Below are 19,550 nucleotides of genomic sequence, written 5' to 3' on the forward strand. Positions count from 1 at the left end.
GTGGGGGGTGTGGGGAGCAGACAGGGCCTGGCTACCCTACCTGGGGGGCCTGGAAGGCTGAGCTGCCCCTCCAGCCCACCCCCAGATGCTCCAGAAGGCCCTCTGGCCTGCTGGAGGAGCTGGGCGAAGTAGGCTGTCGCCTGAGAAGAGCTTCACAGGGGTGGTGGAACCGCCCGACACACACACACATACACACTTACACACACATGAGTCACCTACCTCAGCTGTGGTCAGTGACCACTCTGGCCTCAGTTTCCATCTCAGAGTCAGGCCCTAAGCCCAGCCCATGCTGGACAGGAGGCTCCCATCTCTGGCTCCATGGTGGCCGTATGCCCAGATCCCGAGTCGTCCGTCGAGGAGGGGAGGGACACTTGATCTCCGAGAGCAAGACCGGCCCAAGGTCACTCGGCAACGAGAGGCTGGAGAGCCCCGCTGAGAGTCCAGCACCCCGACCTCTCCCCTGGGCCCTCTGCGTGCCGCCCGCCTCCCGCCCCATGACTCAGCACCCTCGCCCAGCTCAGAAGGACTTTTGCTCCCTGCCTGCTCCTGCAGCCTCCCGTTCTTATCCCAGCAGGGTCTTCCAGCAACACCTGCCCAGCATGCAGAAAGTCGGGGCCCCCGGGGGCCAGGGCCAGGCCCCCAGCGGAATGGGCGCCCTGGGCCGCTCGGGGGTCATGCTGCTCACGTACGTGCTGGCGGCCCTGGAGCTCACCTGCCTCTTCATGCAGTTCTCCATCATGCCCGTGAGTACCCTTCCCCAGGCCGCCTGCCCCATCCCCCTTGCCTTCCTTCCGGCTCCGGCGGGGCCCACGGTCCAGCCTGATGCGGCCAGGCTCCTCTCTCTGGGACCCCTTGCTGTACTGGAGCTGAGCCAGTTGAGGCACACGGGGACTGTGCCTCCGGGCCCCCCATCAGCAAGTCCTGGGCTCTGTTGCTCCCGCCCCAGCTCGAGGCCATGGCCCTCTTCACCCACCAGCCTGACACCCGCGCAGCTCACTTCCTAGTCTCACTTCCTAGTCTCACTTCCTAGTCCCGCTCAGCCCTCTTCCGCAGATCTCCCCCGCAGCGGGGCCCTCCCCCTAGCACCCGCCAGGTACCCGGAGTCACTTCCCCTCCGGTCCTGGTTGGTCCAGCCTCCTGAGGCTTGCCCACACCCCACACTGTATGTCATGGTCTTGGATCGCTTCCGTCTCCCCAGCCAGGATGTGAGGGCGGGACCAATCCGGCTGGTTGTCTGCTGCCTGCCCTGGTCTGGACTCTGCCTGGCCCCCGGCAGCCCCTGGGTTTCTGTGGCCCCCATGGCTCGCTGGTGCCCACCCACTCATCATCCTCCCCCGTGCACTCCTGTCTGTTCATTCCACACCCCCACGTGCAGCTGGCCTGCTGGGACTTGCCCTCCTGGAGCAGCAGCTCCCAGTGGACTTTGGAAGACTGGAGCTCCAGAGGTCCTTGTCTGCCCGGTCTGGGTGGGACTGTGGCCCTAGCCACTGATCGCTTTTAAAAGTTCCCCAAGAGATTCTTATAAGCAGCCTGGGCCTGCGGATCTGGGTGAGAGCGGGTATGGCCTTTGCCACAAGTCCAGCCATGGCGGAGCCCTGGCCAAACAGCAAGCCCAGCTCCCCCGCCTCCCAAGCCTGGCTCACCTCCACCGGGCTGGTCCAAGCCCTGTATCCCCTCCTTGGCAGCCAAGGGGCCTGAGAAGGTGCCCCGCTACCCTTCAGAGAGCCGGTGATGGAGTGATGAGCGAACATGAAATCCTGAGAACTCGGGGCTCCCAGTGCCACCTGCCCTCCCACCGGCTCTCCCGAGGGCGGGGGGCATGTGTCTGCTCCACAAATGCTCGCAGGGACCCCAGGTGCCTGTCCTCAGAGCTCAGAATACCGCAGAGCACAGTGCGGACTGGACCACAGGCAGCCCAGCACTGGTGGCCCTGAGCGTAGGTGAGACCTGTGACTAGACTGTGCTGCAGGAGGGCCTGGGGCTGCTGAGGGTGTGGCGGGTTTGGGCTCAGCGGGGCTGCCCTAAGAAGGCGACCCTGTACAAAGCCTTAAAGGAGACATGGGAGTGGGCTGGCCAGTACAAAGGCCCCGGGGCAGCCGTGGGATCAGTGCTGGAGGGGAGAAGGCGCTGAAGCCAGGACGGGCTGCGGGGACCCCAAGGGTGGAAGCATCAGCAGGAGCTGGTCTTAGAGGAAAACCAGGAGTCAGTTCTGGACGTGCTGAGGTCCAAGGGCTTTTAGACACTGAGTGCTGAGCCAGGGCAAGATGGGGTCTGCCTCACACCCTCGAGCTGTATCCCGAAGAAGGGAAGGGGGGCCAGCAGCTGCCTTCACCGAGTTCTGAGTCCCTGGAGCCTGGACCCAGAGGCCCTGTCAGGCTCCCCGCTACGCTATAAGCAGCTGAGTCCAGGGTCACAGGTCACCCCAGATGCCTCATGGGGCGGTCAGAGCCAGATCCTCAATCACCTCACACGCTGCTCAGAGCTACCCTTCTTCCCCTTTCCCACCAAGGACCCCGGATCGCAGGTGCTGGGGGCCTTCCAGGTGCCTCCCACCGACCCCTCCTATGTTTCAGTACCTCTCTCGGAGGCTGGGCCTGGACTCCGTCGCCTTTGGCTACCAGCAGACCGTGTTTGGCGTGCTGCAGCTGCTGGGCGGGCCTGTGTTCGGCAGGTACGGCGGGGTGGGGAAGTTTGGGGGCCCTCGTCCCGTGATGACCCACACCTGCCCTTGGGAGGTCATGGCCTGGGTGACTCCAGGTTCCCGGACCTCACACTGGGCCCCACTAGAGGGATGGCAGCCCCTGAGGCACAGATGAACTTTGACCCTTCGTTGTTCCGTGGCTCAGCCGTGTCTGACTCTGTGACCTTCACCATCTCCTGGAGCTTGCTCAGACTTGGCCCCTTAAGTGCTGGGTTAAGCCGCTGTTCCCAGGGTGTCCCGACACAGAACCGCCACTAACTCTGGTTTGTGGCTGGAGAGAAGATGTAACTGGTGAGGCTCTTGTGGCTATAAATGCCCTGCCCTACTGAGCTGGGGGGTTCCACCAGCAACTTTTCTGGAAAAGAGAATCCTGGGGACTGGGACTCCCACTAGGCTTAGTGCTCTGGGGGTGCTGGGCTCACCCTCCTGCAAACCCTGGCGTGGACAGATCAGTGTGGCAGGAGTCAGATCTCAGAGTCACTCCATGGGAGAGAAGGGGCTCCAGACCCGGTAACGCAGGACAGAGCAGGGGTCTTGGGGGTGGGGGGGCATTCCCCACTTGCACCCGGGAAGAGCTTTCTGTAAAGCATGCATCCCACAAGTTATTCACTAGGAGGGGGAGTGACCGAGTGGGTCAGACTCCCCAAGGTCACTAAGACTGCCACATTGGAAGGGTGGAGAAACAGGCCCTGCGAGGAGGGAGGCGGGGAGCCGGGCCCTCCCGCACCCTCACAGCACCCGGACCTTTCTGCGGCCCAGCTCCCCGGGCTTCCCAAGGGGCAGGTGTGGGGCAGAAGAGGGGCACCCCTGCCTCCTGCCGGTGAGGGTCATGGGTGTGGGCCCCCCAGGTTCGCAGACCAGCACGGGGCGCGGGCAGCCTTCACGCTGTCCTTCCTGGCCTCGTCCACCCTCTACCTGCTCCTAGCTGCTGCCTGCATCCCCGCCCTGCCCGGCGTGGCCTTGCTCTTCGCCTCGCGCCTGCCGGGGGCACTCATGCACACGCTGCCAGGTAGGGCGCCCTCGGCAACATGTCCCAGTTGCCGGGGCCCAGGACTGGACTGGAGGGGGCGGGGGGCGGGGCGGGGGCTTGGTGTGGGCGTGGCCTGAGCCAGGGGAGGGGCAGACACCACCCTCAGGGGCCCTGGACGCTGATGGAGGGGTGATGTACGGGGTGGGCTGTGCTTCCCCGGGGCTGAGTAGAGGGGGTGGGGAGCATGCGGCCTAGGGACAAGTTGGGGTGCAGCGTGTGACGCGGGGGGTGACAGGGAGGGGGCAGGTCGGAGGAGTGGAGGGGCGTGGCCTGTGGGGAGCAGGTGCAGTGGGGAGGCGTGGCCTGGGCTCCGTGAGGGGTCCGCGCAGCTCAGCCTGCGTCCCACCCGCCAGCTGCCCAGATGGTCATCGCGGACCTGTCCACACCTGAGGAGCGGCCCGCGGCCCTGGGCCGGCTGGGCCTGTGCTTTGGTGTCGGACTCATCTTCGGCTCCCTGCTCGGTGGAACCCTGAGCAGCTCGTGCGGGTGAGTGTCCGGGGCGCGGGCCCGGCCGGGGTTGGGGCTGGCCAGCCAGGCGGGGTGTGGGTACCGGGCCAGACGAGCAAGGACGAGACGGCTCTGTACCACCCAGGCCCTCAGCCCGGCACCGCCGCCTCTCCGGGCCTTGGTTTCCCCATGGGCACCCTGACCTGGTGGGTCCACGGGAACCGGCTGGAACCTCCGGGTGGGCGTGGGCATCCAGGGGCGTGGCCTATGCGGTAGGCGGGGTCTGAAGGCTTAGACAAGCGAGTGCCATACACCACGTGGATTCCTCAAACGTCAGGCGGGAGGACCTCCAGGGAGGCAAAGGCCCTCACATGTGGACGCGAGAAGGCCTGTGAGGCTGGAGTGGACTGAGGAGGGGTGGGCAGCGCGTCGGGCCGTGGAGCCCTGAAGCAGGGGCCTGGGGTGACCTGGCTGCTGTGTTGAGACTGTGGGGGCTGGGGCCACAGCAGGGAAACCAGAGGTGGGGACTGAACTGGTCCATGTGGGAGAGCACGGCGGCTGGACCAGGGGCGGCCGTGGTGCGCAGAGGGCAGCGGCGGGATCTGGATTGGTTTTGCTGATGGCTGGGGTGTAAGTGTGAATGGAAGGCCGTGCCTGGGCTTGGGCTGGGCCTGGGGGAGCCGTGGGCCTCGCTGAGGTCCCTGCTACCCTGGCTACCCATGGGAGTTGGGTCCCCACCAGGGTAAGTCTGGTGCCTGGTAGATGCATGAAGGAGTTCCTGAGTGGACTGATGGGGGGGTCTGAGCTGGAGGAGAATGGGGCTGTGCTCTCAAGTGGGGGGTTTCTAAGCCCTGGGAACTGCTCCAGAGGAGGGCTGGGGCCCAGCACTTCATTTTAGAAGCCAGGAATTAAGAAAAGCCACCTGGAGGACCCGAAGAGATGGGATTCAGGTGGATATCCAGGCCTGAGGGTCAAGGACGGGACCCACTGCCCGCGACTGCGGACTCCCCCTGGACCGGGACCGCCTCCCTCCCCGCTCAGCGCGGGCGGGATCCTGGTTTGGTAGATGGGCCCCGGGATGAGAGAGAGGGCCTCTGTGTGCCCAGGGAGAGACGAGAAAGGGTCAGGGGCTGTGAGTGAGAAGGAGCACCCGGGGAGTGAGAACAGGTGGAGCAGGGGCAGCCACACGTGCAGACCCTGCGGGTCAGGATCAGAACCAGGACTGGAGCTTCACTGGCCAGCCCGGCCACCTGCCTCCCTGGGCCCTGGGCAGGTTTGCTCACCTTGCGGAGTACACACACCCAGAGGCCTCCTCGGGCCAGCCCCCTCATCCCTCCTGTCTTTACCTGCCCTTGTCCCCAGCGTAGCTGCTGACCCAGGAAAGACCACTCACTCCCCTCCCCCTCCTCAGTCAGTCAGTTCAGTCGCTCAATCGTGTCCAACTCTTTGCAACCTCATGAATCGCAGCACGCCAGGCCTCCCTGTCCATCACCAACTCCCGGAGTTCACTCAAACTCATGTCCATGGAGTCGGTGATGCCATCCAGCCATCTCATCCTCTGTCGACCCCTTCTCCTCCTACCCCCAATCCCTCCCAGCATTAGGGTCTTTTCCAATGAGTCAACTCTTCACATGAGGTGGTCAAAGTATTGGAGTTACAGCTTCAGCATCAGTCCTTCCAATGAACACCCAGGACTGATCTCCTCCTCCTAGAAGCCCCCAAATTCACCCCATCCCTTCCCTCACCTTCCAGGGCATTCCACTAGCTTCCCAATTCCATCCCAAGGTCTAAGGCACTTTCTTTGATGGGTGGGGAAACTGGAGCCCCACAGAAGGTAAGGCCCCCCTCAGTGGAGCTCCCAGTACCCCCTCAAGGCCCCGGGAAGTGAGGGTCCTCTGGGACCCCGACGCCCCACGGCAGGGGCTGGCCCCCTGTCTCCTTGTCCAGCCTCTCTGCTAGCCTCAACCTGCTCTACCTCCCGGCACAGCCCACGGCAAGGGCAGGCAGGATGCAGAGGGAAACTGCAGCGGGGGGTGAGGTCTCCCTGGCTGTTTCTGCCTGCCCATCCCAGCCTCCCCTACCCTAAAGGCCCCTAAAGGCCCCAACCATGCCCCAGCCCCCACCACCACCAGGGAGCAAGTGGAGGGAGGAAGTGGCCTTGGCAGCCGCTGCCCTGGGCTAGGTACTGGTATAACTGGTTTAGGCCCAGCCTGCAGCTCAGGGCTGGGAGGCCTGGCTACCGCAGAGCACCCAGACCTGCGCCCTGAGTCACTCAGCAGGTGAGGGGCAGCTCCGTGACTCAGAGCCCCCAGCCTGGCACCTCGCAGCCTGGGGAGGCCTCCACAACCCGCTCCCCCAGGGGGGCCTCGTGCCCCCAGGGTGGGCAGCACCAGCCTGCCTAGCCCACCGCATCTGGGTCCTGGTGAAGTTAGGGGGGAGTCCAGGGGATCAGCTCAGGCGTTTGAGAAACAGGGGCCACCTGTCAGGCGCTGCTGAGAGTGCAACCCCAGGCCCGAGCTAGACTTAGCGTGGGGGTCTCTGCAGGACCCCCTGCTCCTCTGGGCACTAGGGACTGCCCCACAGTCACAGATATCGCTGCGCCTGCAGGCCAGCACCCAAGGGCTCTGCGCCCTAGAGGGGACCCACCCGGGCATGCTACTTATCCAAGCTGGGGCTGGGAGCGCCTCCAGCCACAGACCTTAGAGGTCAGGCCAAGCTGGGTTCAGTGTCCCTGGCTAGCCTTCCTGGGCGCTAAGTGATCCCAGTCCCACGCCATGCCCAAAGGGCACTGTGACTCGGTCAGTGTGACCCCCTCCTTATCTGGAGGCCTGGGAAGGCTGGTCTCTCCCAGGACCATACCTCAGCCCCTGGATGAGGGGACGGGAAGCCCTCACCCTGCTGATGGAAGGCTCCCAGCCCAGTTAAAACCTGGGGTTAATGAGCAGACACCGGGGCTGCCCCGAGCAGCTCTGAGGCGACTCAGGGCAGCCAGGCTGCGTGCTCCACTGCCTCTTTCCCCGACTCACTGAGGCCGTGTCGCCTCCCCACCCGGGGGTCGTGCAGGCCCTGCAGATGGACCCTGGTGCGTCAGGCCCTCGGGGGTCCTCAGGCGGGGCGCTAATGGCTGAGATTAGTGCGGCTGGACCTCAGGTTAGACCTGTCGGCCAGACAGGGCTCTGGGAAAACCTGCGCAAAGGCAGAAGGAGCTGGGGGCTTGTCTGGGGACCTGCGTGGGCAGAGGCTTGGCAGGCACAGAGGCTGGACCACGAAGGGTTAGGCCGGACACGGCTTTAGGGCCGTTTTCTGGCACTTGAAGCCAGAGGGGGGCTGAGTCAGGGGTGGCCCTTAAGGCATCCATTGTCAGACACGGTTCCACCCACAGTGTGGTGGGCCAGGGCTCAGCTAGGCCAGGGGGCTTCTCCCCCCAAGCTCAGACCGGGTGGCTGGTGACTCCAGGAGGCCCCTCATAGCCAGGCTCCACCTGAAGCTGGGCCCAGCTAACCCCAGGCCCCTCCAGGAGGGACAGGACTGGGGTGCGCAGGTCAGGAGGCCCTGAGGGGGGCCTTGGTGGGAGCGGTCCCCTGCTGGGAGCCCTGGAGCTGATGGGGAGGGCAGCTCCAGCTCACGAGGAGTGGTCACCTCAGATCAGGGCGGGAGTCGGACAGTGTCGGGCAGAGAGGATGAGTGTGCAGAGCCCACACGAGGTGGGCAGGTGGACAGGCCTCCCGCCGCCCGATAAGGTCAGATCGGCAGATTCCAGGCCCTGAGATAAGGATGAAAGGCAGTGTTTTTGTGGCTGCTGACATTTGACCAGCGCCCATGGCAGCCGCGACCAGCCGTGGCCGGTTCCAGAGGCATCCCCCGGCGGGAAGCAGGCGCCCTGGGAGGGTAGCCCCTGGGAGCCCAGCCCTCGCTGGCATCTGAGGAAAGGTGGTCACCCAGCAAGCTAGCCACCGAGAAGGGACAGAGCACTCAGTGCCCTGAGTCCAACCCAGGGCCTTCGAGGGTCTCTAGGGTCTGTCTGTTCGGTCTCCCGTCAACCCATCCGACCGAAAGCAAGAGGGAGTGAGTGGACAAAGACACGAACCTGCCTGCCTCATGGCCCACACCCAGTTTGTATTAAATAAAAACGGTCCAGTGAGCCAGGGGACAGACGGCCCAGAGCCCCACCTGCCTGAGCTGCACCCCAGAGGTGCCCGGGCTGGAGGCAGACTCGGGGGGTGTGCTGACGACAGAGCAGTGGCGAATGGGGGCAGGAGGCAGGAGGGGGTCCCCACTGAGAAGCCCCCACCATGGGCAGTTCCCCCTGTCCTCCACTCGCCTTTCTGCCATCTTGCCCGGGGGAGTCAGAGAGCACCGCGCGTGCAGGACACCCCAGGCTCCCCAGGCAGTGGGGGCCCCCACCCCCTCCCGGGGCCTGCCAGCGGCCCCATGCCCCTTCAGTTCACTGGCCACCCCACACGGGACAGGAGAGAACCCCCCAGAGAAGGGGCCTGGCGCCCAACTGCCCACCCCTCGCTTGTCACTAGCCTCCCCAAATAACCATCTAAGTGGCCGCCTCTGCTCTCATGCATTTCCGGGGCCTCTGGCAAAGAAAGCTGGTTTTGTCCTTGCCCGGGCAGGCCTAGAGCAGTGACGTGTGGGCCTCGGAGGCCACAGTCCTGAAGAAAAGGCCCTTCTCTCTGGCTACCAGGGCTGGGGTGTCCCTGCCATCTCGGGGAGGGGGCTGTGGGGTCCAAACCCACCCACATCTCTCCCAGGGGCATCCAGGGTCCTCTGACCCTTCCCACCTGGCAGCTGATGGACATGCCCATTTGTCCGGAGCCTGAGCAGCCAGAAAGCCCAAATGCTCCACATCCCGGGTGGTGGGCGTCGGCCGGGGGACCAGAGACGGGCCTGTGGGGAGGGGTGGGGTTCAGGGCCCGCTGCAGCCCTGACCAGCGGTATAAGCCCCGGCAGGTCCCAGCCCAGGAATGAGGGTGGCCGGGGCCCAGCCTCTCTGGTATGGAGTCCCCACGGGCTTCCCTGATCCCACATGGAGGAGATCCCTGTCCTCCCTGGGGCTCCCCGGGCTGCTGTGCATGTGTACATGTGTGCACGTGTGGGCACCTGTGCTGAAGTTAGGGCGGGAGAGTCCTCTCCCTGAAGTCTGAGGAGAGTCAGGGGCAGCTCGTGGCTGCCCTGTCTGAGGGCACAGGGAGCCTCTCCCAGGACACTGATGGGGTCTGGGCCAGGACAGCTGTCGTCCGTTTGGTCCAGTCTGGCCCACGGGGGTCTCAGAGGAGGGTCCCACCCAGGCCCCCCCACCCTGGGGGGTGGATAGTGGCCCTGGAGTAGAGCAAGCCCTTCTCAGAGGATGGGGTACCCGCTGTAGAGGCGGGCAGGGCCTCACAGAGAGGGCCCTTGCAGGATGTGTAGGAGTTTTCTCTGCTGTGGAGGGGCAGGGTGTTCTGCCATGCCCAGGCCTGGAGGTCCACGCAGCCTGGCTCAGTAAGAAGCTCCTGTTTCTCTCCTCTAGCCTTCAGGAGGAAACGGGGACAGTCAGAAGGGCCAGGCCCCAGCGCCCTTGCTCCCGGCTGACACGCACAGCCTGCCTGGTGCTGGAGGCAGAGGCCTGCCTGTGTGGCCCCGGGGGGTCACAGGCGGAGTGTCCCTGAGCTGACCCACGGAGGGGAAGCACACCCTCAGAAGTGAAAGCCGAGGGGAGAGTCTGAGTCACGGCCTTGGTGGGAGCACAGGAAGGTGGGCAGGCGCCCTAAGGCGCCCTGGGTCTTTAGGGGCCAAAGGCCCCCCACCCTGCGGGCCCAGCCTGCCCAACGCCCTCCTGGAAGTGGGGCCTCCTGAGACCCACTAAATGCCGGCCTGTCTGCCCCAGGAGGGCAGGGAGGGCTGACGGCCCCCGAGACACAAATGGGCCCACGGGGGTCCCACGGCCTTCCACGTGGGCGCATGGGGCTGAGACTCAAAGCCAGGTCCTGGCCCACTGGGCACGTCGGGGCTAGTATGTCCAGCCACTCCTGGTGCCCTGGCCCCAGTGCCACCTGGCACCCCGCTCACTGTGAGCCTGTGTCGCGCCTCTCCTGAGTCACCCAGGGCAACCACCGGTCGCCTTCTCAGCCTCCATGCTGGGCAGCCCCTCCATTCCCGCCGAGGCGGAGGCCGGAGGGCTCTGGGGACCGGGTCTTTCCCCCAGGAGCCTCGGTGTCCTGCTCCCCAGGGTGGGCGGGACTCTTGGTGCTGCCAGGGGTGTCCGGGGGAGTCTGGGGGGCATCCCCCTTGCTGGGTCCCGTTCCCCAGACACGGCCCCCAGGGCTCACAGCAACCCTGTCCTTCGGGAGCCTTCTCACCCTTCAACAGGCTGGGAGCTGTGCGTCCCCAGGACTGTGGCTGCCCACTCCAGGCCCCTGCCCCCGCCCCTCTGGGGCTCAGCATCCCACCCCCACGGCCGCCCACCCTCAGAGACCCCCAGGGACGGGAGGGTCTGTTCCTTCACCCATCCCCTAATGAATGCGCCCTGAGGGTCCCGTGTCCCGCCCTCCAGACCGAAGCCTGGGGAGGTGCGAGGGGTGGGGCGAGAGCTGAGAACAAGCTGTCCAAGCCCCAGTGCGGCTGATGGGGCAGGGGGCCCGCGTGGCCGGGGGCCTGAGCCCCCTGTGACCACTAGTACCGCCCCCAGGATTCAGTGTCCGGTCATTGTGGCCCTTGTGGTCACCCTCCTGGGAGCCCTCCTCAGCGTCACCTGCATCCCAGCCAGCACCAAGGGGGCCAGCGCCCACGCCCAGACCACACTGCCAGGTGAGCCCTGCCAGGTGAGCCCCAGGAGGTACACTGGTCCAGGTGCACACAAGGCGTGTCCCAGCGGGGCGTCCCTACCAGACGCGCCTGGCCAGTTACAGCCCCCAGGTATGCCCCTTCGGGATGCAGCCAGTGTGAGGCGTGAGCCCTCCGCCCCCAGCAGCCAGCACCCTGGACCTGGGGTCCGCGCTCCCCCAGCCCAGCCCTCCCTTCAGGGACACTTTGCCAAGACCACGGCAAGCCAGAGCAGCCGTGGCAGCAGGGGCTGTGCCCCAGGCAATGGGCCCGCAGGGCCAGGGACATTCAGCCGCTGCCAGTGGGCTGACGGCCCCTCCGCCTGCCCCAGGGAAACCCAAGGCCAGCGTGTTTGATCTGAAGGCCATCACCCGCCTGCTGCTGCAGCCGGGCGTCCTGCCGGTGTTTCTGGTCAAGGTCATCTGCGGCCTCCCCATAGGTGAGTCTGGGGCCGGGGTGGCCGGGAGTTCCGGGGTCCGCGGCCAGGAGTTCTGGGGTCTGCGGCCGGGAGTTCTGGGGTCCGCAGCTGGAGCACCGCCCTTCCTCTGCCCGGCCTCTCGTGCTCCAAGCCACCCCGGGCCCCAGGCCCACATCTGTCTCAGGGAGGGCACGGCCCACCGGTTGGTGCAGGCCTGGGTGCCTGGGCCAGGAGGAGGACAGACCAAGGGTCTCCCCCTTGCCTCAGGCCCCAGTCACCCCTGCTTCACGAAAGCTCTCGCTGCCCTGCCCAGTGGCTTCCGAGGCCTCTCGGGACAGTCCAAGAGAAGACAGTGGGTCTGCAGGGGGACACACGCATTCTGCCTACCCCTGCATCCCTTCTCGGGGGCCTGGGGACACCCCCGAGCAATCAGGCCCAGGAGCAACCCCTCCGAGCCTGTGTCGGGGGTCCTCCACCCAGGGAGCCTTGCAGAGAACAACTGTGAGGCCTCGCTCACAGGTGCTCAGGCGTTCCCACGTGGGCGCTAAAGGGTTAACCCCTCCTCTGCAGAAATGCTCTGCCCTTGCCATCCGGGGAGCCCCTCCCAGCTCACCTGCCCCCAGGACGCTCAGGGGGGCACGGTGATGGGAACCCAGGTCATCGACCTCAGTTCTGGAGCCAAACCCTCCCACCGTGCATGCCCGGGCCCCCCGGTCTCCCATCCCCTCACCCCTCCAGACAGCCTTGGGGTCTGCCCACCTCGGGCAAGGGCAACTCCGGGCACCTTCTTGCTCACAGCCCATGGTGGCCCCGTGGGGCAAACCCGCCAGGGAGGACCTCGGGGAAGGCTCGCGTTGGTCCTTCCTGAGCTGGTCACCGTGGGCAGGCCCCTGGTGCCCCGGCGAATCAACTGTCAGGGGGGTAGACAGGCACGGCTGCACAGCCCTGACCTCTGACCCCTGACCCCCACCCGCCCAGGGCTCTTCATGGTCATGTTCTCCATCATCTCCATGGACTTCTTCCAGCTGGAGGCCGCCCAGGCCGGCTACCTCATGTCCTTCTTCGGGGTCCTCCAGATGGTGAGTGGGTGCCGGGCACGCCGGGTGGGTGGACTCCTGGCACTGCCAGGGTCCCAGGGCCTCACAGACCAGCCCCTCGGTTTCTGAGCAGCGCGGGAGCCATCCTGCATGCCCACCTTTCGGGTGCCCCATCCACCTTTGCTTCTGGCTTGTCCCCTCTCCCCGCTCACGGTTCCCACAGCTTCGTCTGCACCTGCGTGCCCTGTCTGCCCGAGCCTTGCAGATGGCGCTAGCAGTAGAGAACCCGCCTGCCAACGCGGGAGGCGTAGGAGACGCAGGTTTGATCTCTAGGTCGGGCAGATCCCCTGGAGGAGGGCATGGCAACCCACTCCAGCATCCTTGCCTGGGAAATGTCACGGACAGAGGAGCCTGGCCGGCTATGGTCCATAGGGTTGCACAGAGTCGGGCACGACTGAAGCGATTTAGCACGCACACACGCGCACTCTCTGCCCGTCCATCTGCCCGGGGGGGTCCCATCTGAGAGGGGAGGGGGGAGCTTCATCCACACTGGGGCCTGGCGAGCCCTCAACCTCCCGTCAGGAAACACGTCAGAGGCCCACGGCCCTCCCCGCGTCCACCTGGGTACCGGTGGTGCCAGGCCAGCCGGGGGTGGGGAGTGGACCCCCGTGGGGGGCGCGTGACCAGCAGAACGCCGGGCTCTGTGTGCCCCGCGCCTGCCCACCGGCGGTGTGACCGTGGCGGGGACAGGTGGCGATGTGCCTGCCGCCCCCCGGGACGTCTGCCTGACAGCCGGCGCGCGGGAGGGGCTATTCTGGGATCTGGCGGGCAGCGGAGGGAGCGCTGAACCTCTCCGGAAGCGGGTGGTGGTCCCAGCACCTCCAGGCCATCTGCCACCCGAGCCTCTGGGCCCGGGGCTGGGCTGGACCCCGGACTGAAATAGCCGTTCCGGGGAGGGGCTGGCCCCCACCCGCCGTGGGCCTAGCTGCGTGGACTGGGAAGTGCCAGGCTGGTGGGGGAAAATAGATAAACATAAAACAACAATAACACAGATGCTCTGAACTGGGGGCCGCGGAGCCTTGTTCTAAATGGCCCCTCCCGGGACGTCCCTGACGGTCCAGTGGTTAGGACCCCAGGCTTGCACTCTAGGGGGCGCAGGTTGGATCCTTGGGTGCGGGAGCTGAGATCCCGCATGTGTGTGTTGCAGCCAAAAATAAATGAATAACAGTTTTTTAAATTAAAAACTTATACAAGTAAAATAAAGAGCTGCTCCCAGCCTGCCAGGGGCCTGAGCTCGTCCTGGGATCCCCGAGGCCAGGAGACCAAGGCCAGGCCCTGGCTGAAGTCGGAAGACCACTTGAGACCCCCAGGGACGGACCTTGATAGCCTCAGGCCTGGTGCAGGGTGAGGGTGGGCCTGCCGAGATGGGCCTAGGGCTCCGGTGCCTGTAATGATGGAGTGGACAGGTGGGCGTGGGGGAGCCTGGGTGCGGCCTGGGGACCCTCCCCCAGGCCCACCAGGAAGAGGGGGCTGGGGAGGGGGAGCCTGCAGAGCGGCTGGGTGCCGGGCCTCAGGCCTTCAGTCCCGCAGGCGAAGGTAGGGGCAGCTGAGTCCCTGAGCTGTGTCTGTAGAGAGGGCCTCTGTCACCTCCATCCCATGCAGGGTAGGGCTGGTCACCGGGGGTCCGGGGAGGGGAACCCGCCACTGCTGAAGCTGCCCTGGCAAAGCTCTTCCTGCCCCACCCAAGGGGCTCACCGCGTCCCCCAGCTCCCTGTGTGTGGGGATCCTTGGGGTTGGGATCTCAATGAGGACAGCCCATGTGGTCCTAATCTGGAAGGGACGGCACTCACTCTCCTCCCCTGGGGGGCGCTTGCAGCCCTCTGTCCCTCCTGGGAGGGCCTCCCCCACTGAGCCCTTAGGCCACTGCAGGGATGGAGCTTGTGTCCTGCGGGGGGAACAGAGACAAGCCCCCACCACCTAGGCGTCTGGTGGGTCAGGGGAGACAAAACCCAGGAGAATCAGGGCCCTTGTCAAGGCAGAGATTGCTGCTTCGGTGGGGCAGCCAGCCAGCTGGGGGCTCTCCCCCGGCCCAGGGAGAGGCCCGGAGGGAGACAGCCTCACACAGGGAGGGGCTGCAGGTGCAAAGGCCCTGGGGCGGCTGGGACAGCTGGAGGAGAGAGGACTGTGCTCTGAAGGCCTGCATGGAGGGTGGGCTGCAAAGCCAAGAAGGACCTGGATTTACTGATGTACTCGCTGTGGTTGGGGCCTTGTGGAGGCCGGGTGTGGTCTTACCAGCTGGCCGCCCCCGCCCCTAGGCTGTGTTAGAGCAGGGGTGGGCAGGGGCAACTGGGTGCCTGTGCCCGTGTGACCTTGGGGGAGGCGGTGGCCACGCAGGCCAGGGCGGCAGGGAGTGGGCTGGGTGAGCAGACAGGGTCTCCACGTGGGAGGATTGGGAGAAAGTGAAATTTCTGACTAACTCTAGTTACTAGTTTACTAACTCTGGTTTCATGTAATAACCTGGAAGGCATGAAAGCTTAGGCTTTTTTTTAAGTTAATGGGAAAAGGGAGAGCTGACTCCCAGCACATCAGGGTCCTGGTCTCGGGGTCTGTATGAAAAGTGGAGACAGATTTCAATCTCTCCTGGTTTGTTGGTTTCCTCTGGGGTGTCAAGTACTAAAAGAAACTTGTCAAGTAGATCTTCCCTTTAAACAAACAAAATGAAGATAAGCAAGCGTGAAAGTGGGATTTTTTTTTTTTTAAGGACACCCTTGGTTGTGATTTGAGACGGTTTCATGATGCCAGGCAGGCAGCAAGGAGAGGGCTCCCTCCTGGTCCATGGGGCTGGACCCGCCCCCACCCTGGGTCACACAGCCCAGCCCGGGACACTGACCCCCAGCTCCAGTGGGCGCTGCTCCAGCCTCACGGTTCCCCTGGGCACTTCCTGCCTGCCTGGTGGAAGAGGCAGGGACCAGCTAGGGAGCCCCACCCCGGCCTGGGAACGGCCTGTGGGCTGGGCTTGTCCTCTGAGTCACATCCCAGGTGTCAAGGGTGTCCCCGCTCTGGGCTTTTCCTCCCACCCCCATGAGGAGGAGCCGAGGGCAGGAAGGGGAGCTGAACCCAGCCCCTGGCTGGCTGACCCTGGGGCTGAGCTGGTGGGGGGCAGTGGGGGGCAGGACAAGGAGGACAAAGCTGGAGGTGGAGGGCTGAGCAACATTAGGGGGTCTCTCGGGGAGCCTGTGGCCCTTTCCTCTCCTGCCCAGGCTCAGGACAAGCCCACCAGCCTGGGCTCCACCCCACCCCACTCTGGGACCCCGGGCCTCAGTTTATCTGGTCACCATGGGAGTATCGGCCCGCTGGCCTGGACCCTGGCCCCAGTAGGTGGTGGCCGAGGCTCCTGCCTGCCAGGGCCAGGCCTCGGAAGGGCCAGCTGCTGGAGGACCCCACACGGCCACCAGGGCCCTGGGCTCACGTCCCAGTCCAGCCCCTTCCACCCCCAGCCCCTGCGTGCCCTAGCCTCCCCATTTGTGGCAGCTTCCAGCTCCCAGACCAGATAGCCGAGAGGGAACAGAGGAGTGTGGTGGTGGGCCAGGGCACATGGGAGGGGGCTCCCCAGGGCCCCAGGGCTGGACTCTGGGCCACTCTGTGAGCTTTTCGCCCCGTAGTCACGGCCTCCCCCATCCCTGTCAGAAGTTAACCGGCCCTTTCAGGGTTTCCCTGGTGGTTCAGATGGGAAAGAATCTGCCTGCGACGCAGGAGGCCCAGGTTCAATTCCTGGATCCGGAAGATCCCCTAGAGAAGGAAATGGCAACCCACTCCAGTATTCTTGCCTGGAAAATCCCATGGACAGAGGAGCCTGGGGCAGGCTACAGCCCATGGGGTTGCAGAGTCGGACACGACTGAGCGACTAACACTTTGACTTTCATCACACCTGAAACAGCAGACATGCAATTATTTCTGGATGTGGAACATGTATGTGCGTGGGTGGGTGCATGTGTGTGCATGCATGTGTGTGCATGTGTGTGAGACCCCCAGGCTGCAGGCCTCGTCTCCCCAGAACCTTGGGGCCATCATGGGAGTTGCAGGCTCGCCCCTCTGCCCTGTGCCTTGTCGCTGCTGGGGCTGGTGTCAGGGGCCCAGGGGTAATGGGCAGCAGGGGAGGCCCCCAAGTCAGCCACAGCCCAGACGCCCTCCCAGGCCCAGCTGTGCCCACCTCCGCTCTCTCGCCCTCACCCAGCTCATCCAGGGCCTGGTCATTGGGCGGCTGAGCAGCCACTTCTCCGAGGGAGCCCTGCTCCAGGCCAGCGTGCTGGTCTTCAGCGTGGTGGGACTGGCTATGGTGAGAGACCCCTCTCCATAAAAAAGCAGGGTCCCAGGCCCTCTCCACTGACCCTCCTCAGGTGCCCAGTCTGCACTTGAGCCCCGAGGCTCTCTTGCCCCCAACTCCCACCCAGGACCACCTCAGAGGGACCTCAGGGGTGGGCGACCCCTGCAGTCACACAGCCTCCACCTGCCTCCTGCCAGGCACTGATGGCCAACGTCTTCCACTTCTGCCTCCTGATGCCCGGCCTGGTCTTCAGCATGTGTGCCCTCAACGTGGTCACCGACAGCATGCTGACCAAGGCCGTCTCGACCTCAGACACAGGTGAGTGAGGTCCCCGGGCCGCGTGAAGCGCAGGCCCTGGGGGGCTCCCCGGCGCTGCTCTCTAGGGAGCTTGATGAGCAGTTTGGGGCCAAGCAGCTGCCCTGGGTGGGGACCCAGTGGGCACTGGGTAGGATGGGTGCCCAGGGGTCTGAGTGGGCAGGGTCGGGGTGGTGGCCTGCAAGAGGGTTCAGGTGAGAATCCTGCCTGCCACCCAGCCCAGCCAACCCTGCACCAGGCCCTGCTGATCAGCCCCAGGCCAGCCTGGGGGAAGGGAGGAGGGCTTTCTGGAGGTGGCATCTGGTTTGGTTGAAGTATGCACAGGGTTTCACTAGGAAGGGGAGGAAAGATGGCATCCCAGGCCGGTCCCAGCTGAGCCAGGGTGTGGGGTAAGGCTCAGAAAGGCTGCTGCGGAGGCTGGTTAGGAAGAGGGCCAGGCACAGAGAATGGCAGGAGGCCAGAAAGGGTGTGGCCAGCGCGGGGACGCCTCCCGGTCCCTGCCGGCAGAAGCTCAGGTGCCTCCCGAGGGACCAGTGACCGCAGGCTCACCGCAGTCTCAGTCTAAGAAGCCCCTGGGCCTCCCAGTGGGGCTCAGACACCCCCAGACACACCCCCGCATCCCACTCTGCAGCCCGCCTTCCTTCTGGAGGCCGGGGAATTTCCAGTCCGGACTTGGGGTGTGGTCCCTGGACCTGATGCTCCCCAGGCTCTCGCCCCACACTGCCCTGTGCATAGGGCTGGTCAAGGCCAGGGGCTCCTGTGGGCTGGCTGCAGTCAAAGGCCTCCGCAGCAGCAGGGCCAGAGAGCTCAGGGCCCCAGCTGACCCTCTGTCCATCCACCTGCGTGTCCAGGAGAGGCAGACAGATTCAGAGTCCCCGCTGACAGTGAGGAGGCTGCCGGACAAGGCGTCTGCTCAGGGCTGCCTTGGAAACCCCCAGGGCCCCCCAGATCTGTGACTTTGTGGTCTTGGGGGGCTAGACTGGTCCTGGAGGGCTTCCTGGAGGCAGTGAGCCGGCTCTGCCCAGAGGCCAGGAGGAGGAAGGAGGGGAAGACCTGGAGAGATGAGGGCAGGGCCTGCAAAGAAGCAAGAGCAGCGGGCCCAGGTGCCAGGGGCACCACCTGTCAGCTCGGAAGGAGCCAGAGCTGGTTCCCAGCGCCAGCCTGGGAACTGGAGACGGCAGAGGGGGCGGTAATTGCTCCCTGGTGTTTGCGGGGCCTGTGGGCTGTGGGAGGGGCTGCTCTGAAATTCCCCCTACGCGGGCCCTGAGCCTGGGCGGGGCCTCGCCAGGCCACGCCCACCTGGTCCACGGGCGGGCGGGGCGTTCCAGCGCCGGAAAGGAGCCTCTGAGGACCCGGCAGCCTGGACCTGTGGGCACACGTTGCTTGGTGGCCCGCATAGGGCACAGCTTACAAGGGGAGGGTAGAGATAGGAGGGTCAGGTAGAAGGGGTGCAGGCAGCTAGGTGAGCCTGGGGAGCAACTGCAAAGAAGGGGGCGCCCTTTGAGCACCTGAACCTCCCCCCGGCCCTGTGGGGGTGTTCCCTCCAGTCCACTCGAGGGCAGTAAAGGTCATGGGGGTGACCTGGAGTGTATCGTGGCCCACATTACACCCCAGCCCAGCCCCCACATGGGGGCCTCCCCTATCTGGGCTGGGCTGGGCTGGGCTGGGGTGCTGTGTCCCTGGCAGACTGGGAGGGGTGGCGCCTGGCTCACGACCTGGGGCCCTGCTCCCAGGCTCCTCCTGTGCTTGGGCGCTTTCTGGAGCAGGGCAGAGGCACCACATCCGGAGGCCGCAGTGCTCCCCACGCGTGGCCTGCAGGGAGCAGACCGGCAGGCAGGCCAGGTGGAGCGAGCTGGGGTGCGGAGCTGGGGATGGGGGGACAGGGAGGCCTGGGCCGTGTCCAGGACTCGGGCCGCTGGGGCAGTGATGCTCAGGGACTGGCCAGGCCGGACTTGACCCGCCCTCCCCCGCCGCAGGAACCATGCTGGGCCTCTGCGCCTCTGTGCAGCCGCTGACGCGGACCCTGGGGCCCACCCTGGGCGGCCTCCTGTACCGCGGCTTCGGCGTCCCCATCTTCGGCCACGTGCAGTTCGCCGTCAACTTCATCGTCCTCCTGGTCCTCTGGAGGCAGCCTGTGCCCCGGAAGATGGGCAGAGCCCAGTGACCTTGGCCCCAGGCAGACTGGCAATAAACTCCCTCGGGACCTCTCGCAGCCTGGTTTCTGCAGGCTCCTGCCTGCTGGACAGGGGGTCTAGGGAGGGGGTGGGGTGCCGCTTTGGAGGCTGGAGGGCTTCCTGGAGGAGAGGGCCTGCAGCTGGGCCCCAGGGGTCCAGGGAGAGAAGAATCACCCAAGAGCATCCCAGTGTGAGGTGGGTCCTGGCCCTGGAGTCCACCACCCAGGCCAGCAAGGAGTCCTTCCTGCTGCCGTCCAAACGACTCTGCCCGCGTCCCTAGAGATGGAGCTCTCT

The 19,550-nt window shown here is 65.4% G+C and overlaps 1 protein-coding gene across 1 annotated transcript; it reads left to right on the forward strand.

Annotated features, from left to right (window-relative positions):
* The first annotated feature begins 632 nt into the window (after window positions 1-632).
* SLC22A18 (solute carrier family 22 member 18) lies at window positions 633-19,269 on the forward strand. Its single transcript, XM_055583286.1, has 10 exons — window positions 633-743; window positions 2,574-2,671; window positions 3,550-3,710; window positions 4,085-4,217; window positions 10,855-10,973; window positions 11,320-11,427; window positions 12,385-12,485; window positions 16,678-16,779; window positions 16,965-17,085; window positions 19,059-19,269. The coding sequence occupies exons 1-10, from the start codon at window positions 648-650 to the stop codon at window positions 19,244-19,246; spliced, it is 1,227 nt and encodes a 408-aa protein (XP_055439261.1). The 5' UTR covers window positions 633-647; the 3' UTR covers window positions 19,247-19,269.
* Window positions 19,270-19,550: the final 281 nt, after the last annotated feature.

The sequence above is a fragment of the Bubalus kerabau genome, chromosome 5 (genome assembly GCF_029407905.1).
Source record: "Bubalus kerabau isolate K-KA32 ecotype Philippines breed swamp buffalo chromosome 5, PCC_UOA_SB_1v2, whole genome shotgun sequence".
In the NCBI taxonomy this organism is placed as follows: Eukaryota; Metazoa; Chordata; class Mammalia; order Artiodactyla; family Bovidae; genus Bubalus; species Bubalus kerabau.